The sequence below is a fragment of the Aspergillus pseudotamarii genome (genome assembly GCF_009193445.1).
Source record: "Aspergillus pseudotamarii strain CBS 117625 unplaced genomic scaffold BDV38scaffold_79, whole genome shotgun sequence".
In the NCBI taxonomy this organism is placed as follows: Eukaryota; Fungi; Ascomycota; class Eurotiomycetes; order Eurotiales; family Aspergillaceae; genus Aspergillus; species Aspergillus pseudotamarii.
This window is the reverse complement of record NW_022475093.1, coordinates 606-27,100: the sequence shown is the minus strand read 5'-3', so window position 1 is coordinate 27,100 and position 26,495 is coordinate 606. Positions and strand designations below refer to the sequence as shown.

General features: G+C 47.8%; 8 protein-coding genes and 4 non-coding genes across 12 annotated transcripts; 7 read left to right on the top strand and 5 right to left on the bottom strand.

Annotated features, from left to right (window-relative positions):
* Positions 1 to 33: 33 nt before the first annotated feature.
* Positions 34 to 3,879, bottom strand: BDV38DRAFT_260584 (putative chitin synthase activator (Chs3)). The gene is made up of 3 exons (XM_032055939.1): positions 2,757 to 3,879; positions 466 to 2,700; positions 34 to 401 (listed from the first exon to the last, which is right to left on the bottom strand). Exons 1-3 carry the CDS (start codon positions 3,136 to 3,138, stop codon positions 268 to 270), a joined length of 2,751 nt encoding a protein of 916 aa, XP_031908678.1. The 5' UTR covers positions 3,139 to 3,879; the 3' UTR covers positions 34 to 267.
* Positions 3,880 to 8,004: 4,125 nt separating this feature from the next.
* On the top strand, positions 8,005 to 8,991 carry BDV38DRAFT_260578 (uncharacterized protein). Its single transcript, XM_032055938.1, has 3 exons — positions 8,005 to 8,229; positions 8,309 to 8,493; positions 8,574 to 8,991. The coding sequence occupies exons 1-3, from the start codon at positions 8,192 to 8,194 to the stop codon at positions 8,699 to 8,701; spliced, it is 351 nt and encodes a 116-aa protein (XP_031908677.1). The 5' UTR covers positions 8,005 to 8,191; the 3' UTR covers positions 8,702 to 8,991.
* A 2,842-nt stretch (positions 8,992 to 11,833) lies between these two features.
* BDV38DRAFT_260575 (major facilitator superfamily domain-containing protein) lies at positions 11,834 to 13,950 on the bottom strand. The gene is made up of 4 exons (XM_032055937.1): positions 13,346 to 13,950; positions 13,187 to 13,288; positions 12,593 to 13,134; positions 11,834 to 12,495 (listed from the first exon to the last, which is right to left on the bottom strand). Exons 2-4 carry the CDS (start codon positions 13,281 to 13,283, stop codon positions 11,863 to 11,865), a joined length of 1,272 nt encoding a protein of 423 aa, XP_031908676.1. The 5' UTR covers positions 13,284 to 13,288; positions 13,346 to 13,950; the 3' UTR covers positions 11,834 to 11,862.
* A 1,382-nt stretch (positions 13,951 to 15,332) lies between these two features.
* Positions 15,333 to 16,734, top strand: BDV38DRAFT_296696 (LLM class flavin-dependent oxidoreductase; the record flags this gene model as incomplete). Its single annotated transcript, XM_032062983.1, has 1 exon — positions 15,333 to 16,734. The coding sequence occupies exon 1, from the start codon at positions 15,409 to 15,411 to the stop codon at positions 16,732 to 16,734; it is 1,326 nt and encodes a 441-aa protein (XP_031908675.1). The 5' UTR covers positions 15,333 to 15,408.
* Positions 16,735 to 17,557: 823 nt separating this feature from the next.
* Positions 17,558 to 18,287, top strand: BDV38DRAFT_287529 (uncharacterized protein; the record flags this gene model as incomplete). The annotated part of the gene is made up of 2 exons (XM_032060889.1): positions 17,558 to 17,815; positions 17,871 to 18,287. 2 exons carry the CDS (start codon positions 17,558 to 17,560, stop codon positions 18,285 to 18,287), a joined length of 675 nt encoding a protein of 224 aa, XP_031908674.1.
* On the bottom strand, positions 18,245 to 19,720 carry BDV38DRAFT_202482 (uncharacterized protein). The gene is made up of 2 exons (XM_032052478.1): positions 19,657 to 19,720; positions 18,245 to 19,600 (listed from the first exon to the last, which is right to left on the bottom strand). The coding sequence occupies exon 2, from the start codon at positions 19,358 to 19,360 to the stop codon at positions 18,569 to 18,571; it is 792 nt and encodes a 263-aa protein (XP_031908673.1). The 5' UTR covers positions 19,361 to 19,600; positions 19,657 to 19,720; the 3' UTR covers positions 18,245 to 18,568.
* Positions 19,721 to 19,856: 136 nt separating this feature from the next.
* BDV38DRAFT_260572 (oxidative DNA demethylase) lies at positions 19,857 to 22,126 on the top strand. Its single transcript, XM_032055936.1, has 2 exons — positions 19,857 to 20,187; positions 20,267 to 22,126. The coding sequence occupies exons 1-2, from the start codon at positions 20,024 to 20,026 to the stop codon at positions 22,026 to 22,028; spliced, it is 1,926 nt and encodes a 641-aa protein (XP_031908672.1). The 5' UTR covers positions 19,857 to 20,023; the 3' UTR covers positions 22,029 to 22,126.
* Positions 22,127 to 22,815: 689 nt separating this feature from the next.
* On the top strand, positions 22,816 to 22,887 carry BDV38DRAFT_t221. Its single transcript has one exon. It is a non-coding gene; the product is annotated as a tRNA-Gln (tRNA).
* Positions 22,888 to 23,645: 758 nt separating this feature from the next.
* Positions 23,646 to 23,717, bottom strand: BDV38DRAFT_t219. Its single transcript has one exon. It is a non-coding gene; the product is annotated as a tRNA-Gln (tRNA).
* A 1,836-nt stretch (positions 23,718 to 25,553) lies between these two features.
* On the top strand, positions 25,554 to 25,625 carry BDV38DRAFT_t222. Its single transcript has one exon. It is a non-coding gene; the product is annotated as a tRNA-Gln (tRNA).
* On the bottom strand, positions 25,580 to 26,083 carry BDV38DRAFT_202462 (uncharacterized protein). Its single transcript, XM_032052477.1, has one exon. It carries the CDS (start codon positions 25,941 to 25,943, stop codon positions 25,671 to 25,673), a length of 273 nt encoding a protein of 90 aa, XP_031908671.1. The 5' UTR covers positions 25,944 to 26,083; the 3' UTR covers positions 25,580 to 25,670.
* On the top strand, positions 25,709 to 25,780 carry BDV38DRAFT_t223. Its single transcript has one exon. It is a non-coding gene; the product is annotated as a tRNA-Gln (tRNA).
* Positions 26,084 to 26,495: the final 412 nt, after the last annotated feature.

Sequence of the window (26,495 nt, the reverse complement as noted above, 5' to 3'; positions counted from 1 at the left end):
ATTCTATGTGCATGCAGTGTATTGTATTTGTATTTATATTAGTATTAGTTTCTTTGGAATCTCGCTCTATGTTCTGCAAGCACATAAGTTATGGGGTATACATCATATGGTATTCGTCAAGTCTTCCATATCCAACATTTCAACCATGTGCAGAATATTATTTCCAACCGGGCCGAAAGAAAATAAAGATAATGCAAATGGGATATAAAAGAAAAGAAAATGTTCGTGCATCAGACATTAAATCTATAAACACCCCCCGTTCTGACTTCACATGAGAATGCAGTCGCCTTCGTTTTGCTTCTGTTGGTTGGCACCAGACCGAGAAAGTCGAGCTTTCTGCATCCGAGCTCCACCCTTCTTGAGTTCTTCAAGCCGTTCGCGGGCTTTCGGGAATCCTTGAGCTGTTTGGTAGAATAACGTTGATTAGCAATTGTACCAAAGTGATAGGACTGCAAAATAACTCACCCGCTGCTCGCCAATACCATCGCTTAGCATCCTCCATATTGGCGGTGACACCGATTCCAACTTCGGTATAGTAGCCCATCGCATATTCTGCCTTTGCAAGACAGGAAGTGGCGGCTTTGCGTGCCCAGAGGTAAGCTTCCGTGTCGCTCTGCTGCAGAATCCCCTCCGCGCCAGTCAGATACCATCCGCTCAGGGCAAGCTCACTTTGATGCTCGCCCTGCGCTGCCGCATGAGTATACCAAAAGATACTCTGCCGGGGGTCCACGGGGCACCCCAGCAACCCATACTCGTAAGCGGTGGCTAATTGGAACTGGGAGAACTTATACCCTAGTTCGGCAGCTTGATGGAACAGTTGACTAGCATACGCCTCATCACGAATGACGATGTCATTCGGACCCGCATTGGCATACATGAGCGCAAGTTCATGCAGTGCGTGTGGGTTCTCGGGATCGGCCCGTTCTGCGGCACGCTTCAGCCATGAGATACCCTCGCGAGGGTTCTTGGCTTGGCCGAGAAGCCCCTTAAGCATAATCATTCCCATCTTGTACATCGCTGGTGGGTCCCCCAAGGATGCAGCACGCTTATACCAATGTACTGCCTTGAACGGATCCCGTTTGGTGCCGCCGCCTTCTTCCGCGCCAATTTCGCAACACACAGCCGTGCGGTATGCCGACTGTCCATGCCCTTGCTTGGCAGCAGCCTGGTACAAGTGGAAAGCCTCCTTGTGATCAACTTGAAGACCCAATAATCCTTGACCGTAGCAGTCCGCCAGGAAAAACTGCGCGTCAGCGTATCCGCTGGACACAAGCTTTTTGACGATTTTGTACGCATCCATCGCATACTTTTCCTTCGCTTTCGCCTTGGACTTGGGATCTAATCGACTACTCTCAACCAGTACCACCGAGGCCTCGGCCAGCTTCTTGGCGAGTAACAATTGGGTCTTCTTGTCCGACGGATTGCTCTTGACCACCCGCTGCAATTGTTGAAGTTCTTCTTGCGTCACGGGTCCGGCGGGTGAATCAACCGGAGGGCCTTGCTGCGCAACAGCAGGAGGCGGTGCGGAGTCAGCCGCGCTGTTGTACTGGCGTACAGGTGCTGGTTTGTTACCCTGATCGTGCCCGGGCCGGAAAGGCGCCGGATGATGAGGTAGCGCATCGGGGTTTTGCTCGGGATCTACCGGGTCCATCTGATTCACTGCTGGTGGTGGCGCTTCATTCGCATATGCGAGCTGGTTGGCCCGGTACGGCTGAGGAGGTCCATTGCTGCGAATAGAGCCATCGCGGCTTGCGTACCCAGTCTGGCCATCGGGGTATGCATTCATTTGCGACCCCCAGCTACCATGCTGTTGTTGGTGCGGAGTCTGCATCGGATCTTCATAACCGAATCCGTAATCCATCCCCTCCTGGTGCTGGGCAGCGTGTGCTGACGCAGGGAGGTCGAAGTGAAACCCTGCATTCTCGAACTGATTTGGCACAACCCCTGGCCTCACCTCCGGCTGAGATTGAACATGATGAACTTCGGTCGGCTGCGAGCTGAATGCCGCATACTGGCCCTGGGGAGCGGAAGGAGCAGGTGTTTTTGGTTTCGGTTGCTCTAATCCGGGTAAACTTTCGTCGAATGCACCACCGTGGCCGCCATCCGGCATAGCATCGAAATTAGGCATGTCGGGTTCATCCGCATGGGCCGTGCTATAATAGCTATCTAGTAAGGCGTCGACATGAAGAGACTTGTGTGCATTGGCCTTTGTGGCAAATGTGGGGTCTTGGTATGTTGCCTGTCCGGGATACATTGGCTTAGCCACAGGCGGGGCCACCGGTGGTGCCATTGTCGGCGCAGCTGTAACAGGCATGGTTGCGCTTCTGTTGATATGTGGTATCGGCGGGGGTCCATTAGGGTCGGTATAAGATCGCTCGCTCCGCTCACTCCGATCAGACCGTCCGGTCGACGGGCGCCCTTGGCTCGCAGACCTTACGGGGCCAACAGGGTAGTCTCCCCTACCTCGTCCAGCGGAACCAGGGGGCGGCTGTCGAGGCATCTCCTGCCGTCGTCCGTGCGATGTATGTGGACGGTCTGGCATCGTTACGGGCGACATTGGCGCATTTAGATCCATTCTCGCCATTCCAGTCTCAATTCCTGTTGAGGTTGAGCCGGACCGGCTGCGTGGCTCCTGGGAAGGAAACATCGGGAACGGGTTGTCCCATGTTGCGTTGGAGGCGGGCGGCATAGGACGGGGGGCTGGCATACGATCAGTACTTGATTTAAGGACCCGTTCGATGCGAAATGTCACTCACGAGGCCTTGAGCGATCTTGCCTTGGCGGCACTCGCCTGTCACCATAGCCGCGAGGCGCATCGTATCGATTTGGCGGTGGTTGACCTCTTGGCGCATATCCGCGATCAGGTCGTGACTCCATGGGAGGACCATAGCCTCCCCGAGGTGGACGTGGAGCACCTCGTGGGGGTCCATATGATCTCGGGACCGCTTGATCACCCGGATAACCATATCCTGCATCGTCATAGCCTCCACTACCAGGTGGGTAAGGGCCGCTGTCGTAACCGTAATCATAACCCTGGTCAAAATACCCGTCTTGCGGCGGGCCTGCGGGCCGAGAGGGACGAGGGCCGTAGTTTCGCACGGGTGGAGGCCTCTGCGCTGGGCGCTGAGGGTAAGCCATGACAAAGCTCAAAGCTTCGGTTACGGAGATGGTTGTCGTTCAGTAAAGAGAAACGGGTTAGTTTTCTTTGTCCGGCTGGGCATCAACTAATTCGATGCGGGTCTGTGTCACGCCTTTCGTTCTCATCCACTACGTATCTATCTACCGGAGGTCAGCTGGTGGGTGCATTTGTGTGAAAGGTCCAGTCAGGGCAAGTTGAAGGGGGGGGGAAACGGTAGAAGCTTACTGGAACCACGCGACAGCAAAAGAATGAATACCAGCCCCTCTAGTCGAACAAGCGCAGCAGAAGTATGCGATAACGAACCAATCAATGAAATCCGCGGGCCTGGAACAGGAAATACATTGTCAGCGGGCAGTCTTTTGGCGCGGAGGGCTTGGAAAAGCCGAGTGCGCGATGGGAGCGTCAATGCGCCAGGACAACCAACGTGTTCGAAGGTAAATCAGAACCGCAGGGGGAGGGGGACTAAGGGATGCTTCTCCGAAGGAATGAAGGAGACGTAGCAACGGAGGGATCGAAATCAAACTGAAAAGCAAAAACAACTGAACGACAAAGTCCCTGTGGTTTGCGGGAAAAAAAGAGCGTGTGACCACAGAGGGGGTGAATGAGGGTGAGTTTTATTTAAGAGGAGATAAAATGGATTAAAATGGGATGTCCGGATGGAGCCGCGGAGGTTTGTATGGATGTGTGTAATTACTAGTCAGTAATTTTTAATATCCGGGACTGAACCGCGCAGGTACCCACGAATAACAATGGGGGGTTCAAAATACACAAGGAATCGGATTATCCTTTCTAGCATGGAAGACTTTAAATGAACGACTCCTGCCTTCTTCACTGTCTGCCTAATTTTACTTCCGCCGCAGGTGACTTGTTCTCAGGGACAGTGTTGGTTCTTCTCTTGTCCCCACATCCTGTCCCGCAATCATTCTCTGGTGTTTTGATTGTTTGATATCACTGTCCCACTTGTTGCAGCGTGGTTTTCACACTTGAGGGCCTGACATCCCCTAAGCACATTTAGTGGATTCTTTAGTATTCTTTCCCATGTGTAGTGGGGAAGTGGGCCCAATGAAGTAATAAAATTCATGAACACAAAATGTAGGTACCCGGAAAAGTAAAAAAAAAAAAAAAGGAGTAGAATACTGAGAAACCCCGTTAGTTGCAAGGATAGTAGCCAAAAATTCGCCTTGCAACTAACGGGGTATTGCAACTAACGGGGTTTTTACTATGATTGGCCGGTAGGCTCACCGCCTGCAACACCACTAAATAGAATATATATATATATAGAAAATGAAGCTATTCAGAACATAGAACGTTTCTATACACGCTTATCCTAGTAGATCTACTGCCTACGTAGCTTATACTTTTTAGAAAGTGGGTCCAGAGTAATCACGTGCCCCGTTAGCTCAGTGGTCTAAACCACTATGTACGTAGGAAGCTGATGACGTATGACAGATACTACCGCTGAATAGCCAACTCCTACGGGTTTTGGCTTGCAGGTGGACAGAGCCAGTCTGATTCCTGGACAGTGAGGCGACAGGGGCATCATTCTTTTGTCGTTTGAGCGTCCTGGGAGCGTCGATGAGGCGTCCAGAAATGTTGACAACGTAGACGAGAGCTGGTTTTGAACCGGCGCTCTTTTGACGTGCAGACTGTATAATCAACGACTAAGCAGACGACTAAGCGGGGTGTCAACCGTAGAACATGCGTATATCAGTCTGACGTTGACGCTCGACCTTCTTCTGTATAAGCGTCTTTTCATAGCGTGTAAGCAACTGAATAAGCTCTGTGTTGCCCTCAATCTGTTGCTCTTCAAAGAGTCGGAGTTTATGAAGACTTTCCAAGGCTTCAGAGGCAGGTATTAAGGGAAGAGGTTCATAGAACTCATCTTCATCTTCAGACAGCTCACTGCCAGGCTCATACTGGATCAGGATAGCATCATCAATGTCCAGGATACTGTCATCGACTGTTTCTTCCACAGGATTAAGAAACTGATTGATATCCATCAGTTCCCTTATATGATTTGCAAAATGTAGCTGTTGAAGCCCATTCTCAATCTCTTTGGTAAGTTCCTGATTAGCAATTTGTTGAGTATCTTCAATAGTAAGAGCCTTCTGAAAGCAGTTCTTAATAGTATCATTTTGTATCTCAAGATTCCATATAGAGATACCCCATCGAACTGCTCGAAGAATTGTCATTGTTGATATTGGGTTAAAGCCATTATCAAATTGCTCTACCATAAAGGAAACCCAGTGTCGTTTCCAGTATGTCTTCCATGTAGAGATAATGCCTTGATCAAGAGGCTGATAGCGTGTAGTTGAATTAGCTGGCAGCCATACAAGAAACGTATTCTGTAGTTCATGGCCTATTTCTTCAAAGGCAGTCTCATGGGCAGAGAAATTGTCCATTAAAAGAACAACTTTTCGGCCAGTCATCTTCCTATCAAACCATAGAAGCCATTCCTTGAAGATTGTACCAGTCATCCATGCTGTCTTATTATAACGCCAAAAGCAGCCTAGATTCTCGACATTAATTCGTGCTGCACGGAAGGCTCTAGGTTGTTTAGCTGTCCCAATAAACCAGATAGGAAGACGCTCTGAGCCATCTGAATTGCAACAAAAGTGAGCAGTAATACGGGCTTTTTCCTTTTTCCGGCCAGGAATTTGACCAGTAGTTAAGCTCCGGTCTGGAAAGAGTCTCCAATTCAGCCCAGTCTCATCACAATTAAAGATATCTTGAGGTGCGTAGCCTTGTAGAGCCTGACGTATTCCAATCATCTCAGTAGCTGCACTCTCAGAAAGACTTCCACCTTCACCATGTAGATCTCTGCATTTTATATTCCGGCGGGCTTGAAATCGATGAAGCCAACCATTACTGAATCGAGGCATATTCTTTTCGGGATAGAGCCTGGCCCAGAATTGCATAGCCTTCATACGAACAACGTCTTGTGTAATCGGCACACGGCCTTCAGCCCGCTGGATCCACTCGAAAAGGCTTGCTTCTAGCTCTGGCCAGTGTTGTATTCGACGCCGGGTCTGCTTGAGGTCTTGGGAGGAAGGATTATCGAGGTATGCGTATCGAGGTGAAAGGGTTCGAGATACTGTGGACTCGCTTATTGTCTCATTATAATTCTGCTTAAACCACTCAGCAAGTTGTGTTAGAGTCCAATAAGGCTTTAGAACGTGTTGAGCTCGCAGGGCAGCCTTCTGGCTACTTGTTTTGCTAGGATTAGGCATTCTGAACGATAAGATAATGACGTTGAATTAAGATTTTTAATACCCCGTTGCTTGCAAAATTGTATGGGCAGTTGAAATTATGGTTGCAAGTTGCAGGTTATCGGGGTTCCTGCAAATTTGTATGGGGAATCAATGTGGCCACCGTGGCGCTTGCAACTAACGGGGTATTGCAACTAACGGGGTTGCAACTAACGGGGTTTCTCAGTAGTCAAAAAATTATTGATTTCAATTTAGGGTAAATGGTATCGGTCTCTGTTGGTATTTTCCATAACAGCCATTTCAGGGTTTTTGCTTTTCTTTTTCTTTTCTTTTTTGTTCCTTCTCGCTACAGGTGGATTGTATTCTCTGTATTTTGCAACATCCGTTTTCTATGAAAAGTGGAGAAAGCGGTAACAGCCCTTGAGTATCGAGTAGTTTAGTATCGTTCCCAAGGCTGCTAAGATGCAATGTCATCCCAATCAGAAAGACCCCGGTGCAAGTTCACTTCTTGGCGAGTCCAATAACTCCCCTCCCCTCCGTCTTTGCATGGATGCCCTCGGCGCAAACCATGGGCCAGCGGTTACCTGACGTCCCGATAACCTTGTCCTAATTATAGCTTTCTTTCGTCCTGATAATGGCAATCAATAAGCGATAGGTACCGAGTACAAACCTGTACTCCTCCGTATACATCGCTGAAACAACTTGCGACTAGCGATCTGATGCAAGAAATGCACCAATTGAACGGATAAATTCGTCATCCAATCTATTTACCTCCATCCATCTGCGTCTAATCATATATTGTCAATCGGGCGTCAAGTAATAGGGGTTAGTCTCATGGAATGTTCCGTATTACTCGTAATGTCCACCCCCCTGCCTCTTAGGGCAATTCACAGGAGGTTAGTACGAGTACGATGCTGTAGAGACCAAGCAGTGTATGAAAAAAAAAAAAAAAAAAAAAAAAGGCGTGACAGAGGATCTCAATTTCGAAACGCAGGGGAGTATGTCCGGTGCTTTTAATGTCAATGATTCGTCAATAATAAACGTCTTCTCTAACCATTGCCTACTGTATGACGTTGAATTGGTTGTCTCGTGTTGCTGCTCACTCCTTACATTGCTTACATTCTATCCCTTGACTAAACTACAACCGTTGCATAGTTTTGTCACCACGTTTGTATCAGATAGGCCCCTGCCGAAATTCTCTCTTCGATCCAACCGTTATACACGCGACATACTCTGCAGCGAACAGGGTAAGTCATGAAAATAGTGACTACTCCGTACAGATCAGCCTCGATACCTTCCGAACATGACAGTATCCGTGAATGAGATAATAGAAATGCCTAAAACAGCATCTACTCCAGTAACTAGCAAAAGGTAGTGATTAATAGTAGAAACAGTTAACCTAGTGTCAGAAGAGGTGGAGCGTATGAACTTTTTTTTTTTGTTTTTATTTTTTGTACCCTTTTTTTGTTCCCCCCTTCACAGCGGAGTTCTTCTCCCATCCCACTAAAGTTTGCATCGTTTGCCAGATCAATCCGCCCTGTCTGCGCCACCCTTCCATACCCGCACTCGCCTCAAACAAAAATCTCAGCCACATCCCGACTCGCCGAACCACCGATGATGCTATTCCGTTTCCACCCAATTATGCGCAGCCTATTATTTCTCTCTCCCGATTGAGCTGCACCTTGCGCGTGGATCTACCTCCCACACACACACCTGCAATAGAACTCCTCCTACTCCATTCATCAGGGTTCAAAAGTAGTTAACCAATACATATCGACAAAATCTGACATCATTGTCTCGGCAATTCCATCCGCGCAGCTTAAACTTTCTTCCTTCCGTCACCATGTCCAAAGCCGGAACTTGGATAAAGATGTTCGTCGTGTAAGTTTACCTTTTCTTTCTGTGAATTTTCTAAATATCAATATCCGACGGAAAAGCTGATGGGATATTATTATTCTAGCGGCACAGTGATCTGTGTCGGCGGCCCCGCTCTCGTCCAATCAATCCGTCCTACCGATGAGGAATTGTTTAAGCGGTATAACCCCGAGCTTCAACGGCGGAGCTTGGAGGAGGGAGATCGTCGTGCGCAGGAATTCGATGATTATGTGAATCGGTTGAAGCAGTGGTCTAAGTCGGATAAGTCGAGTATGTTTTGTTCCCATCTATCTGGGGTGAAGTGGATATAGATTGGAAGATGGTCGTCGGGCTAATGAGGTCTGGAATAGTCTGGGTTGCGGCTCAGGAACAACAGGAACAGATGCGGACACAGGCTGCGGTGCAGCGGAGTCAGGTGAAGGATGAGGCGAAGGCACAGCGTGAGGAGATGCGTAAGGAGTTGCTGGGTGAGAAATGAAAATCTCGTGGATATGTGTGGTGGTTCAAAGGAATATCGGGTCTTGGCTTTACCCCCAGATATATACCTTTATCTTGTACTTATACCCATGGTCACTGGGCCGAGGGGAGTCAAAAGCTTTGTGCATGAATCATGGGCGAGTCTTTTTGCCGGGAGTTTTTGGTTGGGCGCTTTCTTGTTTGCATATATGAAAGAATCTGGATGAGATGATTGTATAGTATTCTCTACAGGCGTATTCTCTGTTCTCAATCTATTCTGTGGCTGCAATCTATCTTATGCAGCGGGTAACTGTATGACCAGTTCGAAGTAGAAATACGCTTGCGTTGATATTTTGTCTTGAGATAAACATATCATGATAGCTGAATGACAATTGTTCTTGTGATTTACCGAGTACTACAAATGAGTGCCGTATAACAGACAGAATCAATGTGAAATCACATAGAGCCAAGTTCCAGATGTTCGACAAATGTGAAAGGCAAAACGCTCACAGCAAGAAGCAAACATTAAGACATTCTATTATTCGATCCAGAGCCAAATCTAGATCCAGTAGCTGTCGCCAAGATGGTGATATATAAGCAAGCCCATGATGAGCAAGTAGTGTCCAGGGGATAAATAACCGTGTTCTATTATGCATCGTGCAAACTTCGGTATGAGGTCGATATAATGACTATCGCCCACTCTGTTGGTTGAGTCCAATCGATAACCTTAAGCAAGTAATAAAAGCTCCATATCACAACACCTTTGTCTCGTTGATCTGATCTTCAGATGTGTGGTAAAAGGTCAACATGCAACAATTCGAGACCTTTTCCTCTTAAAAGTCTAGAGCTTGAATTTCAAAAATGATCCCAGAGGCCTCGCATATGAACCTCAGGAATGCTACACTCAGTATTTGTACCACCATTGAGCGGAGCTTGAGCACAATTCGTCGAAGCCGAGGTACAAAGTGATCTCGATATCGAACCAGCTTGTAAAGGCTCTTGAATGTTGAATACTAGCACTTCGCGAACAGCTGGAAAATAGAAAAATGGCAATGCAAGGTCTGTGGTTACCGGTCTGTGCCCAGTAAGGGCGCCAACCATAACTTCTTGCAGGAAGGGAAACGGAGGAGCATTGTGAAAAGGACGCTGACGCATAACTGCCTTTTCCAAGATATCTTGCAGCAGCTCATCATGATCATGAGCCAGCCAAAGTGTTTCCAAGCGACTCACAAGAGTTAGCAACAGGCCCACCCAAGCCACAGCACATCGCCCGTAAAGGTACTTCCTCCATCTGGCCTTCTTCCCCCTCGTTTTGAATGTATCGTTCAGTATTCTATCCACCAAAGCGGAGTCTATACCACGACTGTTTTGCAATTTATGATGCCCGTTCCGAATTTCGCAATAGTAGCCAAGTCCAAATCTTATATGGCGTACGTGGCTCGCTAGATGCGGGTGTCTGCAAAGGTTCTGGACCATCAATGGTGTGCTTCTCCGTGGACTAAGTGTGATTGATGCATAGAGTAGAGGCTGAAAGATTTTCTGGAATCCCCGAGAACATTCGCTTAAAGCACGCTTCGTCGGCAGGTTGTGTATGTATTCCCCTGTCAGTAGGAGCAGCTCAGTAGGCAGACGGTCCATCTTGTTTTGAATTTCCTGTAAGACAAACCCTCTCCCAGAAGTGTGACGGACAAGACAGCAAAGATATCGGGAAGCTCAGTCAAAGATCGCTGGAATAGGGAGTCGTCTTTTGTTTAAAAGCAGTTTTAGGTGATGAATATGCTCAATAGTACAGGCTAGGCAACAAGAGCATCAGTTATAACATAAGCAGGTAGAAGTGAGTCAAAATGTGCTAATGTCGTAGGAATGATGCCAACAATGAACTACTGAGTCACAAGGACAGCGTAAAAGGATCAGAGTAAGGACAGCATCCCATTACCCTGTTATCAAGGCTTCATTGCTGGCCTGCTGTCAACCTTCATCTCATTAGGGCTACGAACGATATATTTCATGAAGATAGCCCCGTCAACCAATACCATGACCTGAAACTAAAATAGATGACTCTCAAAGGATATGGATGCTTGCATGCAATAACTAGGTGCTACAAAGATGAAGTAATATGAATGGAGTCAGCATGAACTATGACACTTGACTGCTCATATTCTTCATCGTCCTATTCTAGACTCTCTTCTACCCGCCTTCTCAAATTTAAATCACCGCTCTGAGACGTTCTGAGGGCAAGAGAGTATATTTTAACATACCACCTTGATTGAAGAATCAAACAGTAAAACCTTAGTCTCCTACACCATGCTCCCCGTCCCGGACCATCTGCATGATGCACCCGGACACTGTAAGCCAAAAGCAAACCAGGTGTCAAATCTTATATTGCAAGCCCAGTGTCTACAAGGCAGATGCTAGTCTCTGCTATTTACACCGTCGTCTCCCAACACATCATATAAATACCTTTACCTGAAACCTACGTTCTTGAGACATTCATATCCAGGTTCTCCTCTCCACATTCAACATTTTGATACATTTAGTAATACCAACATAGCTATTAATCTCAACAAACACGGAGTCTTGGGCAGTACTGCATGGTAACCTACCGTGCACTAATAAGTTTCCAAGGGACATGTATATGATTCTAGGATCGAGATACGTGTACAAGGTCTGTTGTTTTAACGGTATACTTTGAAGGTCAAGTTATGCAAGGGGTAAGCTGTAGGTTATGCCATGGGCAATGGAGTAATAGCTGTTTTCATTATCAAAGTTAATTTACTCAGCTGCATCATATGTGGATCGAAGCCAGTACTTTCCATATATGATGATCTCACCCTGTACGGCTATCGGATAGTACTACATGATATCGATATGCATTGTCAAGAAGCGCTTCTATCCGAATGACACGTACTAGGCTACTGCGTCGAGGACCAACGCTGAATAGGAGTCATCATATGCTGTGCAACCAAAGACAGCTGTATCATTGCCGCGATAAAGCCCTAACTTAGGTGATGGTGGTGTTTGGCGTTGGGATCCAATAAAAGGTGCTTTCTAGGCTCGATCAGGATCGCTCCTTGCGTTGCTAATACTAACGTATTTTTCCATCTACGCTCATATATAGTTAAGGTATATTGTTTTTATGGACACAATATATGCTAGAATCCTTGCGAGTTATGATTACTCCACTTAATACACGTAACGGAAGTCCTTGTTCTGTTTGTCAGTCAACCCACCCCATGCCTTCTCGTCCGTGACCACCCCCTGTCCTTCTTGGGTTGACTGGGCGCGATCCCTCCGCTTGTTCTCCCAGACATAGTACCCGAATAGAACGACAGCCAATATTCCCGCGGCGGCCTGAGTCACCAGGACTGCAATCTTAGCTGGTCGGTATTCGGGGGCATCCCTTGCCTGGAAAGTTTGTGGCCCAATGATATTTCCAACACAGAAGAAGCCGGCCACCACAGCACTTGTAAATGCGCGCTTTGTGTATCCTGCGCAATTGGCGGCGATCCAATGGTATATCACTGGTGTCGGAGCAACGATTGAATTGACTAGGTAGATTCCAATCAATATTCCGGCTCGATTGCTCTTGGGAAGGAAAGACATGAGTCCGCCGCCGATAATTCCTGGAATACTGCAGATAAAGACCCATGCCCATCGATTGGAGGCCTTGCGGACGCCAATACCCACTAAGACAGTAAAGAAGATACTGACAATCCCTGAAGGGGTATTTAGAAGGGCCGAAATAGGTCCGCCAAAGCCAAAACCGGCTATAAGCGTAGACGAATACACCACGACCACCCCGCTGGAAACGGCTTGCTAGATGCAGGTTAGCCCTCCTTCTTCCTCGTAGACTAGGAATCTTCCTTTGCAGACCACCCTTGGAAGAGGGCTAGCAGGTAGGGAATGAACTTACCAAGGCGAGCATCAACGCCCACAGCCACACCTGAGGATCAAGAGCTGCTTCCAGCAACTGCTTAGGATCGAACTTGCCATTACGAATGCCGGTCTGATTCACACGAACGTGCTGAAGTAGCGTCACCTTTTGGTCGTCTGATAACCACTTCGCCTGCATGGGGGTATCTGGAAGGAAAAGTAAGGTGGCTAGTCCTACAGCAACAGTTATCAACCCCATGACAAGGAACATGATACGCCAGCCGGCGAATGCATGGTGGACATGTTGGAAGCCAAAGGAGATCACTCCGCCGATGATTTGGGCTACTCCGAGGCCTAAAAACCAAAATGTAAATCGTGGAGCCTGTTCGGACTTTGTATAGTATTGACCGCTTATAATCATCAAGGATGGCGCTACCGGGGCTTCAAAAATCCCAAGGAATATACGCGCGACAAGTAGAGTCGTATAGTTCTTTGCACCGGCCGCCGCCGCCGCTGCAACACCCCAGAGCATGACATTGATGCTCAACCATTTTGCCGGGGGGACCTTCTGGAGAAGATATGCTAATATTCCGATGAGCCTTCCTGCTCGTATGAGGGATAATGAGACGCTTACTATTCGGAACTTCAGCAACCAAGGATGCAATGAAAAAGGCACTTGCGCCATTGCTAAAATTGTTTCCCTTCAGGTCCAGGTCTGTTTTCATTCCCATGACCCCTGCGTACTTTGGAGCCGGGGATTAGCGAGGTCGGGATAAGGGTTCGTGATACTGACATTATACATCACTTTATCGATGAATTGTAGGAAATAGCAACAAAACATGAAGGGTAAAATGCGCCGATCAACTTTATGACGGATTGCGACCAGGTCCAAGTCCGTGTACTGGACATTGGCATGTTTGTCCAAGAAATTCCAGGCATCGTCCACTGCTTGAGAAGATGTAGCTTGTGTGCGTATTGCATCCACGGCTGGTTGGTCGCCATTTGCGTCCGTCATCTTTCTCTCAATCATTCTGGTGAAGGATTTCAAACAAGGTGAAAATACATACTGCTGCTGGTGATGAAGAACAAATGAAGAAGGGACAGAATCCTACAACGTGGCCGAATAAGAATAAAACTCAGGAATGTAAAACGGAGCGAGAGCAAAAGAGGGGTCCAAAACATATAACGAAAGAGGCAGAGATTGACTTTCAGGCCAGGTCGATCGATTGTTATGACCTTCCAAGGCAAATGTAAATGTAACGTCCTTCCGGAGTCTCAAAGTTAAAAGGGTCGGTCGTATTTCCCATTTATTATTTGTGCATGGTTGGCATCCTATTTCAACCATCCATGATCCTGGTGTCGCGGTCACAATGAAGTCTAGACTTGCACTTGTTATGAATGTCCGAATGTACAAGTCATGATGTTGCAACCACCGTGACCCGTATAAATAAATGTTAGGCCACCCACACCGGGATTTCCAGGACTCGTGGCAATGGGTTGCATTCTCCAAAGCCTTAGATTCGTGGATATTGGACTGTCGGTCTTAAAGCCATTGTAACTAAATCCCTTGGCAAAATTACTCGTGCCTTGAATGGCTAAAATTCTCATCCTGATAGCAGATCGTCTTTACCCCAGCCGAACTTTTTGTGCACCCTGTAAGGGAAACCGAATACGAGGTTGTCGATCACCGCACGTAGGATTCTCTTGATGGTTCGGTGGCAATAGTGGCTATTGTACTCATCCATGTGATATCCCAAATGCTCGGTCGAAGTCACTATCCATGTGGTTGTATGTACTAATAATCATCATGTTGTCGCACCGGCGGCTCAACGACTGATCTACATTTTCTGAAGCCGATCTCTGCCAATTCAACTCTTAATAACACTTCAAGACTCATTTCCATGGTATGTTCAGGAACATATGCTGGCTTCCTCACACTGTGACAATACATTGATGTTTAGTATGCCTCCTGGTGCAAACTTTGGGTATGTTATCGAGCAGGCATGTTAGATCAAGATTTGTACGGTAGACTAGGGATCTACATCAAGGTCTTGTAATGGGTCGTCCTCCTTAAATTGCCCTTATCTTCATCTCTATAATGTAGATCATGTACACTAGCATCTGTTTAAGATATACTTACAAGGCCCTTTATCACTATACACTAAAACGATAGCATCGCGGAGCTCCGATATAAGCCCTAACCTCCCTTTTTCTAGGTTCAGTCTTTATTATCGATTAACATATTAAGCACCATCTACATTGGAAATTATCAGTTTTTAATCAGACTAAATTGGAAAAAAACAGAATTTAATATCTAGATTCAACCGCTGTCCACTCAACTTTCTTAATGCACGTTCTGAATGAGTCGATGCTGTCCGCATTTCATCATGTCACATCACAACTTGCATATAAGTAGTATTCATCTCTTTCCTTTCTATTGCTTTTTTTTTAGAAGATAACATTTGATCGTGTCTTAGTAGAGATTCTTCCATGAATACTAGATTCACAAAGTACCGATCTTCCCAGCTGGCACTCGTGTGATAATCACGCATTCAAATTATACGCTTTACTGTAGAGATCTTCATCTCCATAATCAACTCCACTTTGTCTCATAGCTTGAGTAATCCTGCTTTGTAAACCATGTTGAGCAATCCAGATACTCTCCACACGATAGGCTATCGATGTCGTGATCGCAACCTCAATTTCACTCATCCGCAAACCCATTTGTCATCACAAGATAGCGGACATGTATATAGACCACGATAATAATGTCTTCAACTCCGCGGACTAATACCCCGAACTTATCTCTCATACATTACTATCCAGCCCATAACCAGAAACCCAGTATAGAAAACCATGCCTGAGAAAACACTACATCTGACCGCGTTCATGCGGCCGGTCAGCTTACATACCGGCGCATGGCGATACCCCGGCGCCTATCCAGACGCCAACTTCAATCTCACCCATTTGAAATCCTTCATCAAGAAGCTAGAAGATGCCAAATTCGATGCCTTCTTCATGGCCGATCACCTTGCCGTATTGAACATGCCGGTCGAGGCGCTGAAACGCAGCCACACCGTGACATCCTTCGAGCCATTCACTCTACTCTCGGCGCTATCTGTTGTAACAGAGAAGATTGGACTCGCGGCGACGGCATCCACGACATACGATGAGCCCTACCATATCGCGCGACGGTTCGCCTCGCTGGATCATCTCAGCAGCGGCCGCGCGGCTTGGAATATTGTCACCACTGGTAATCCGGAGTCGGCGAAGAACTTTGGATTAGATACACATGTGGAACACGCTGACCGCTATAAGCGGGCTCGGGAGTTCTACGACGTTGTTACCGGGCTATGGGATAGTTTTGCCGATGATGCCTTCATCCGCGATCAAGAGACCGGTGTCTACTTTGATCCGGAGAAGTTGCATGTTCTCGACCACAAGGGTGACGATCTGAAAGTCAGGGGACCGCTGAACATCGCGCGGCCAGTTCAAGGTTGGCCAGTGATCGTTCAAGCGGGACAGTCCGAGCCAGGAAAACAGTTAGCAGCCGAAACGGCTGAAGCGGTTTTCTGCTCACCGAGGGACTTGGAGTCTGCAAAGGCGCTGTATGCGGACATCAAGGGTCGTGCAGTGGCAGCTGGTCGGGATCGTAACCATATCAAGATCCTACCGGCCGCCTTCATCGTTGTTGGCGACAGTGTGGAAGAGGCCAGAGCCAAGCGCCTCAAGCTTGATAGTCTAGTCCACTACGATAGCGCCATCGCCTCCTTATCCATTGCGCTCGGAACTGATGCATCTGGATTTGATCCAGATGGCCCACTACCGACGGATATCCCGGAGACTAATGCGAGCAAGACAGGTCGTGCTGGAGTCCTGAAGCTTGCCGAAGATGAGAAGTTGACCGTACGGCAGCTTGCACAGCGATATGGGGGCTACTCGGGGCTTGCCTTTGTTGGTACGCCTGAATCAATCGCGGAGGAAATGGGTGTCTGGCTGGATGAGGAAGGCGCTGATGGCTTCACTGTCGTATTCCCATTCCTTCCGCAGGGACTGGACGATGTTGTTCAACGCCTGGTACCTGAGTTGCAGCGTCGTGGTATTTTCCGTCAGGATTATGAAGGGACAACCTTGAGAGAGCACCTTGGTCTTCCACGTCCGAATAATCGCTTCTTTTCGTGAGGTGTTTTAACCATATATAAATAGAGCCGCCGGGGATACAGCATCTGGATGATGCAGTAGTTAGATCATGAGTACACGTGTCTGTGATTTTTATACTTTATCTGGCAACTTCTGCAAAATCAGAGATCTTATTTGAAATTATACAGCACCTTGCTTATGACACGATAGAATAAGCTATGTTGTTCTTTTACTGTTCCATAAATTCTGACTATTAAGTCACCTAAAACCCTGCAGACTTACCAAAAGGGCAGTACTGCTGCTTAGGGGCATGAAAGATATACAACAACTACTTGATGATATTAACAGTAGCATACATACTGACATCATGTTGTTCAGTGTTTGCCGCTCATAAGGCAGCCCTGCCTAAAATCAGAAGAGTGAATGATATCACAGGCGAACCCTCAGGTGCAGGACAAAGACCATAGGTTCGTTTTTCATAGAATCCTCTTCATTCATTCACTGTCTCTAGTGTGCTCCACAGACTTGGGGTTCTCCTACTTACCATCTCCTGCTCGCGCACCTTCCTTCTATCTACTACCATGAGTTCGCGATCTCTACCTCGCAGCATGGGATCAAAGAGATCTCACAGAAGGTCTGGGTAAGTCACAGAACCTAATGTACTGAAAACGCATTCATATACAATCTCTCTTTCTTCATTCTTAGAAGTCTCTCCTCTAACCCGACTCTCTTATTCTATCTATATCTCACTCTCTTTACATTTTCATCACTAGACGTGTCATCCACTATGTTGCCTTTACAGTTTATTACTATCATCATAGCTTTCTTCTTTGGTCTGACTCTTCGCAGACTCTATAACGCCGCCATGGGGAAAAGGGCAAACGAAGCTTCCAAGAAGCGCCCCATTCCTTCCCCTGGTGGCGAACTTCGTGGCTCCAACAAGGCCAAGTACGAGCGCAACGAGGAAAATGACAGCGAGATCTTCACCATGGATGGCTTCTCAACCGACCCAACGTTGAGGGCTCGACATGTGGCCGCTAAGCAAGCTTCTTTTGACGAGCCCTTCGAGCTGTCCGAAGGCGATTTTACTTTGACCCATGCGATCAGAGCTCGCGTTGATGCGGTAAAAACTAACCTCCCATATCCAAATCTGTATCCTTCTCTGATCGACCTCCTAGAGCCCCCCAACTGCGGAAAGAGAAACCGTTGCAGGAGCTCCACTCTCTAATGACACCATCGCAGACATACTTAAGAAGGTTAAGCCAGACTGTTACAAGGCCCAGGCATGGGTCAAGGCGCATGAAGTCAGCAAGGCGGCCATGGAGCGAGTTAAGACGAAGTCGGAGAATCCCGACAACCTCAAAAAGAAGTCAGTACGTGAGTTGCATAGTAGAGCTCGTCAGGCAGACGCCCAATTCGAAGCACCCAGATATCAGGCAACGGCCCCGGCTCCGAACTTGCAGGCTCCTGAGGATCGTACCGTCGAAGAAGAACTGGAGGATGCGAGGGTGGTGTACAACAGGGTTAGCCTGGCGCACGATAGACTCTTGAAGACCATCGCCGACATCGAGGACTTTAGAAAGACTCTATCGTAGACCTCTCCTCCATTTATTCTTCACGGCCGGCTGTGGTATGCTGGCATTGCTTTCTTTGACCCGGCTAGACCGAGAGTCCCCTAACTTAGTTTGGCATTCGCAGCGCGACATGTAACAGACCGGCAGGCATACATCATTGTCTTCTTGCTTGTCTTTCTCCCCTGTAAACGAGACATGATGAATGAACGCTACCGTTGTTATTGCTCAGAGTGAAACCGTTCCAAATGAGACTGTACCATATAGTCTAGCTTCACCAATCGCAGAATTCTCTTCTTCAATATTTATGCTTTCTTGTTCCTGTTGGCTCCTTTTACTTTGTCCGGGCTTTCTAGTTTATCTACTAGCGGTCGATATGGTGACGCGAGAACATGCTCCGGCGCCCGTTGTGCAGGTTCCTCGCGTCTAGGCTCCCCGGAAGACGGACGTCGTCGTTGGTCCTCATGCATCCTGTCCAGCGGCTCGCCCACGATCTGGTACTTGTTCCAGTTGATCGGTGGCATGCGTACTACATTCTGCGGTGTAGGTAAGGTCCCCAGACCCGACGCGCCTCCTTCCTTCGAAGCCCCTATCTCATCACCCTCGTCCTCCTCGTCATGCGTGAAATTCACGAAACCCCCCGGGTCTTTCGCCGTCAGATTCCCCGCCGCCAGTTCGCGCGCAAACCCCTCGGGATCGGCTGCCGCCGCTTGCTTCAGCCTCTCCAGTGTCCGTATATCGCGCAGACTTTGCTGCTTCTGAAGCTGTAGAATCGAGATGGTGGACCGCAACGCGATCGCATCGGGGTTCTCGCTTTCCGAGATCGGCACGGCAACAGGCTCCGGCGCGAAGACGGCCGGTGTCGTAGGAAGCGAGGCGGTTGCGCCGCCAGCGCGACTTGTTGGCGACGGTGACGAGGCCGGGGGGACAATGGGATGTGATAGCGCGCCGTTGGACGTGGAGGCGTTATGGACTGGGGCAAGATGAGCGAAGACCGGAGTTACTGGGGAATAAGGCGGGCGCGGTGGAGTCCCTGGCCGATCATTCGGATTGCTTTCATTGTCCTGAGTGGGCTGCATGGTGCCTGAATTGTCCATATCGAATCTGACTGTCGGACACTAAGATTAGGGTTTTTCTGTTTTATTTTCTGGAATGGTGATGACGATCGCGTGGCCGAGTTGTTGTTGTGGCGGTGGTGGATGATCGATCGATTGATTGATTGATGTTGTTTATGCTCATCGGCTGATGACGTCTTAAATGCACACTTTATTGCTTCTCTTGGTCCAAACTCGACCCCTCAACTTTCCAGGTACACATTTCGATGTGATGCGATAAACCTTCTATTATTGTAAGGCAACAGTTATTTTTAGTAATTACTATGGTAATTACGAACCTACAGGTATATTCTATGAAATTCTATTCAAAATAAAAATATCACTTAGTTATAGTTGAGACTCATAGTATCATGAACATTTTTGAAACTACAGATAATGGGATCTATTCACTAGGACATTTAAACAGAAATGGAGTGCTCTACAGTAGTACCTTTTTTATTTATATAAAAAAAAATAACAAAACTATATCAGGTAATTAATTTGACTCTTGAAAAAATGGCCTGATTTGTGGCCTGATCGCTGCCTTTAAACCTCTCACCGCCCAAAAAAAGGAAGAAGAAAAAAAAAAAGATCTCTCCCAAACCTAATCAGGTCGACAATCTCTCCGTCCTCCCCTCTTCCCAATCTCCTCACATTACGGATAATATGAAGCGCAAGACTGAAGGAAGAGAGTCGCTGGGTGGCAGTGGCCAGCCGGATTCCAAGAGACGGGCATTGACGAGCGAAGAAGCCGCCGCGCGCTTCCGCGATGGCCTATTTGAACCCTCGGAGCAGCAGAAGTATACCGAGCAATACGCCGAGTCCGCACCGTATGTCGACACCTGAGTTCTCACAACCACACATCGGAGAAAAAGATCCACATGTGTAGAATGCTGATTATCAATCAAGGTACAAGCATGGAGTCATCCATCCCCTCATCGAGCCTTCCTTGCTGCGCGCGGTCCGCAACGAAATCCAAGAGCACTTGGACTTCACCGAGAAAGAGACGGATATCTACAAGATTTTCCAGTCGGGAGATCTGGCGAACCTGGATGGGCTGGATGATACATCCCTCTCGCGACTCCCCTCCCTGCTGAAGCTTCGTGATGCCATGTACTCCGCCCGTTTTCGTGAGTACCTGTCGTCCGTGACTGGCTCGGGCAAGCTGAGTGGTCGCAAGACCGATATGGCTATCAACATTTACAACGAGGGATGTCATCTTCTATGCCATGACGATGTCATTGGAAGCAGACGTGTCAGCTACATCTTGTATCTGACTGATCCGGACACCCCCTGGCAGGCGGAATGGGGTGGTGCACTGCGCCTGTACCCCACGACCACGAAGAAGGATGCACAGGGTGAGGACGTCAAGATCCCCAGCCCCGACTTCAGTCTCAGCATTCCGCCCGCCTTCAACCAGTTGAGCTTCTTCACCGTCCAGCCTGGTGAGAGTTTCCATGACGTCGAAGAGGTTTATCATTACAAAGAGGGCGAGGATAGGTCGAAGAAGCGGGTGCGCATGGCCATCAGCGGATGGTTCCATATTCCCCAGAAGGGAGAAGATGGCTATGAGGAGGGCCTAGAGGAGAAGCTTGCCGAGCGGAGTAGTCTCGCTCAGCTTCAGGGACGCGGTGACATCTACGACCTCCCCCAGCCTAAGACGGTCGTATGCGAGGATGAGTCGCAGGAGGTGGAGGGCAAGGGCAAAGGCAAAGTGGAGGAGCAACCCAACGATACCGAATTTACCGAGGCCGATCTCAATTTCTTGATCCAGTACATCGCACCATCCTACCTCACCCCAGACATCGCGGAGGAGATGTCGGAGACCTTCACCAACGAGTCATCGCTCAACTTGGAACAATTCTTGTCGGAGAAATTCTCTGCCCGCGTGCGGGAATATATCGAGGAGCAGGAGAAAAAGACGCTTCCCCAATCATCAGATGAGATCCAGGCCCAGACCGGATGGACTGTCGCCCGTCCTCCCCACAAGCAGCGTTACATGTTCCTACAGCATTCGACAGCTGCACAGGACGAGAAGAGCCCCCTTCAGGAGTTGCTCAACGACGTCTTTCCCTCCCCCGCATTCCGCAAATGGCTCACCGCCATTACCGGTGCAGAACGCCTCACAAGCTACGACTTTATGGCACGCCGCTTCCGCCGCGGACAAGACTACACTCTGGCTAGCGGCTACGATGGCGAAGAGCCTCGGTTGGAGTTCACGCTGTCCCTGACCCCTACACCAGGGTGGGAGAAGGAGGCTGGCGAGGAAGAGGAGGAGGATGATGATGATGATGAAGAGGGTGAGAACGGCGAGTCCGAGAAGAAGCCGAAGGCCGAGCCCAAGGAGAAGGAGCCTAAGAGTGACGCTGAGGAACCCGCCGTGGGTGGTTATGAGATCTACATGGCTGGGGACGACGAAGAGGAGGGCGATGCAGCCATCTACCGCTCTGCTGCCGCGGACGAAGATGACGGCATCCTATTCAGCACTGCTGCCGGCTGGAACCGACTGAGCATTGTCCTGCGCGATAGTGGCACCCTCAAGTTCGTTAAGTACGTCAGCGCTGCCGCCAAGGGCGACCGGTGGGATATCACCGGTGAGATGGGTGTGGAGTTCAATGACGATGACGAAGACGAGGATGAAGACGACGAGATGGAAGCTGACGAGGAATAAAATGTTTTCTTTTGGCTAATTTCATTTGTCCGTTTGTATATACAATGACTTTTACTATTTAACGAATCAAGCATTGGGCACCACCCAAATGACAAAAATAGATAGAATGTTTCACTCCTGTAGTATTCAGATTATTGCTGCCTGCTATGGAATGACATTCCTAGTCAGTTAATGACGATTTCCAGTGGCGATATCTGTATCCCTAACTACTACTAGTAGTAGTAGAGAACAGAAACAGGCGCTTAAGTGGCTTAGCCAACGGGCTACCTACCTGAATGCACACAGCCGCAATGATAAACCATATGCATCTCTCCAACTTAATTGACGAGCAGGCGGCAACATATCCTCCTTCCTGTCGTACATGCCGAATTCATTACATGCTTAGGCTGTTTTTACAATAAACCCTATCCAGCATCCAAGTCATTACAATCCTAACCTGTAAGTTACACGGCGAACCGGAGATGTGAAACACCCCACTTAACCCTAATTGAGCTGTGTATCAATGGACACAAAGTATAATCGGGCGATTCTACAATGCATTGAGTTCAGCTTAAGTCGGAGAGAAACTTTACAGTGTGGAGTTTTGTTGGCCCTTTCATTTACAAAGTTATGAACAGCTGGACTTCGAGCCTAAATGCATACGCACCAAGGCTCATTAACGACACCCATTCTTCAACCAAAGACAGTCACCACGTACCCCCCCAGCATCATACTTGAAGAAATTTTAGCTCTTGTCATGATATTACCTTATTATATCATAAAATAAAATGTCCTTCCAACACCCAACGGTTGTGTAGTGTAATGGTTAGCACCCAGGATTCTGATTCCTGTAATCCCGGTTCGATCCCGGGCACGACCTCATATTCTCTTTTTGCTCTTGAACGATTGATCTGGGTGGTCAGTTCTATGGATATGTTTTTTTTCTTACCTATCATTATTTAACACGGTTATTGGGGTATCATACCGTTTCTTTGCTGTGTATGCTTACCATCTAATTCAGTCCAAAGGGGATTCTTTCCCTGTTTACTATACAGTAGAGGTCATTAACATAACCAGGCCTTGCTTAACCAGCATATCAGATGGGTTCAGAAATTCAGTGTTGCTTTACTGACAGTTTATCGGCTGCAAATTTGATACATGCTCACATCTCTCTAGGTTTACAGCTGAATCCTACGCATCTTATGTTAGTGAGGTTTAGCTAGAGCGAAGATACACGAATTCTGGACATTATGGTAGGTTGAATGTTGAATGATTCTTTGCTCGTGGCCAGGCGGCATGGTTTCAGTTCTAGGATTTTTGCTGCTGGGTTAACTGGCTATCGTCAGCTATATACTTGGGGGTTATCAGTTGTAGATGTTGCTTTGAAGGCTTGATCGTAGCATCTGTCTCTTGGGGTGTATTATAGGATAGAGAGGTCGTTGGTAGGGTTGCAGTATTGTGAGGTGCCATGTCATTGGCATAGATAGGACTGGGTGGGTTCCTGGCTTGTAGAAATCTGCATTCCAACTCTGCGGAGAAGAGAAGGTGCCGGAGGAATTCAATGAGGGATGATTAAAAATTGTTTTGTCTCTTTGGTGAGAGTACAAATTCGTAGAAGGGAGGATAAAGACCAAAAAAAGGTCGTGCCCGGGATCGAACCGGGATTACAGGAATCAGAATCCTGGGTGCTAACCATTACACTACACAACCGCTGGTTGTTGAAAAGTTTGCAGCTAATATGTTACACAAGGTAAAACCAAAAATAATATCAACAAACCAACAGTGTTCAGATCAAGTCATAGAGAAAAACATTTTTTTAAAAAAAAAAAAAATGTATTTGGTATAGCTAAGTCATAAACCAGGTAGATGTGTCTAACATAAACAAGCTTTACTTTAGTCAACAAAGCTTTCCAGATGTGTGTAAGGCTTTCCTGTATGTTTCCGTTGATTGGTCCGGACCCAGCCCAAAATATATACATGATGTATCGGTCAACTCATTATCACCAGCTCAGGGCCCCAATGTCCGAGCGGATCAAGTGATCAGCGAGCAAGATGTATACATCCAAACCCAGATTATCTGTCGATACAAATTCCACGTTGCACTGTGCCCCCCCCAAGTTGGATAATTTAACCAAAGACTAGCAGCTATGAAATCTCCAACAGACTAAGGAGTAGGCTGCATCTGTGAGTCAGAATCTTTTACACTGTCAAGAGGACAAATATAAAGCGATGGCTACGCTTTATACCCCCATGGCAACACAATAACATGGGAATATTGCCCGGATGGTACGAAGCACGGACAGGAGGACCCGTCGAGGCTACTCTAACCATAAACCATAAAACAACCAGATTGCAGTTAATGACTTGACGAATATCCATACCGAGATGCCACTGACTGACGCATCTACCAACCTCAGCACCAGGGACAGGCGGCCAAGGCTGTTCATAGAGAAGGGCTCATTCCCCTGACAATCAAAGGTAAATACCGGGATATCCCACTAGAGCACGCCAGAGAGATGTAGCCAAGGTTGGTACGTACGTGGAATGTGAGGAATCACATAGTGGATGGGGGCACACTGACTCCGCGTGGCGTCCCGTTGGACAAGACGTCCAGATCCTCTCACTGACCACAAGCAGAAAGGTGTAACAGGGAGGCAAGCTCTAGAAGGCGGGAGTCCTTTAGCCACCGGACAGGGATAGCTCAGCCAGGTGAATTTCTGAGAGCTATCAGGTCGTCGTGTTCATCCGTATACGGTAGCGCCATAGAGCCTACAGATCTACCAAGCTAGACTTGGATATAGCTTTAATACCACGTCCCGGTCATGGCCCATAGATAAATAGCGCAGCCCCTAAGTGACGGTCAAAAGCTCCAGCCAGCCATATTAGTTTCCCATATAGGTCAGGATGAAGGGGTCATGGAAACGTTGGAAGATGCTCCAGTCATTAAAGCTGATAACATAACGGCCCACTTAGACGTAGACCGCAAGGTTTCATATTCACCACCTTAACATATTATCACACATAGATGATGTGCTGATAGTATACATGTTAATTGGCTGGACAAACATCTATACCTCTCACACAAGGACGGCTGCTAAGCGCCCTGGGCGGTCGATGATGCACAGGAGGAGCGTTTCACCTTTAACTTAGTTGTCGATTACAAGTTGGCCGTAACCGCCCTTTATCATTTTCCCCGTTGGTCAAAACAAAATAAAAATACCAGTGTCCTGGCCGATATGCCGATCACCTATCATGGATGACCGCTAGTGTATGTACAATATCTGCCCATGTAACATATTCATAGGAGACTGGGGATATAGAGAAGTCCGTTGTAGGGAGCTCTCTGCCCCCAATCGTATCATTCCATACCGTTGAGACCAGAAAAGACAGCATTCTGATATTGTGGAGCAGCGGTTACTGCATAATAGCAGTGCACTATTTACCAATTGTAACAAAACCGTCTTTGCATGGAACAATGACATGAACCATATCTCACCTTAATGTTGGCTCTAGGAATCAGAATTGTTGCCGCTGCAAACAACAACAGGTTGTGTAGTGTAATGGTTAGCACCCAGGATTCTGATTCCTGTAATCCCGGTTCGATCCCGGGCACGACCTCTTAATTTTTCTTTTTGCTTCACCACCGGGGTCATAGATTTAGACTCATAGAACTAGAAATTCCAAAAGCCACAGCAACAGCTGGTTGTGTAGTGTAATGGTTAGCACCCAGGATTCTGATTCCTGTAATCCCGGTTCGATCCCGGGCACGACCTCATATTCTCTTTTTGCGATCCATTTAACATGGCCCAGTGTCAGTATAGGGAGGTGTTCATGCATGACCAGACCAAGACCTGTTGTCAGGGCCACCCTGATTTTAATCTTTTTTTCCCTTCTCCAGTTTTCCTTCCGGGGTGTCCAATCCCGCCAAACCTTCATCCCGTCGCCTCAGTAGTGGAAAAACCGAAAGTCAGCATCTGTGAATGCTTTACATGACAGGGAGCAAAGCGCTAACGGAGTATTTATCGCAACTAGAGACGCAGGCTCAGCACGACTCCAAGCTTGCCAAATCCTGACCACCTATCTCCGTGTTATTCCATGTGCAAGTCTTAAAGGTGGACCTATACCAAGAGAGGCAGGTCGTTGATGCAGCACGATTCATCACCTTATTAAAGTAGATGACAAGGCATTAGCGGTATCCAATTAGCGTGTCAGGAACATGGCGCTAGACAGGGGACTTTGGCCCCCCTCCCCTGGGCACGGAGGGAAGAACAGACTTTGCTCTCATCGCTCATCCCGGAGAATCGATGTTTGGGATATTAACTCGTCCCGATATCCCTGTCTTGTCACACACATAAGGTCTGCAGCCTCGCAACGGACTTCACAGTGTGATTGTTTAGCCAATTGTAGTTTCGCTCAGATGAAATTGATCCCGATGAAATCCCACCCCGCTTAAAGCCGTCAAGGTCGAGACTTTTCCCCTCATCGGCG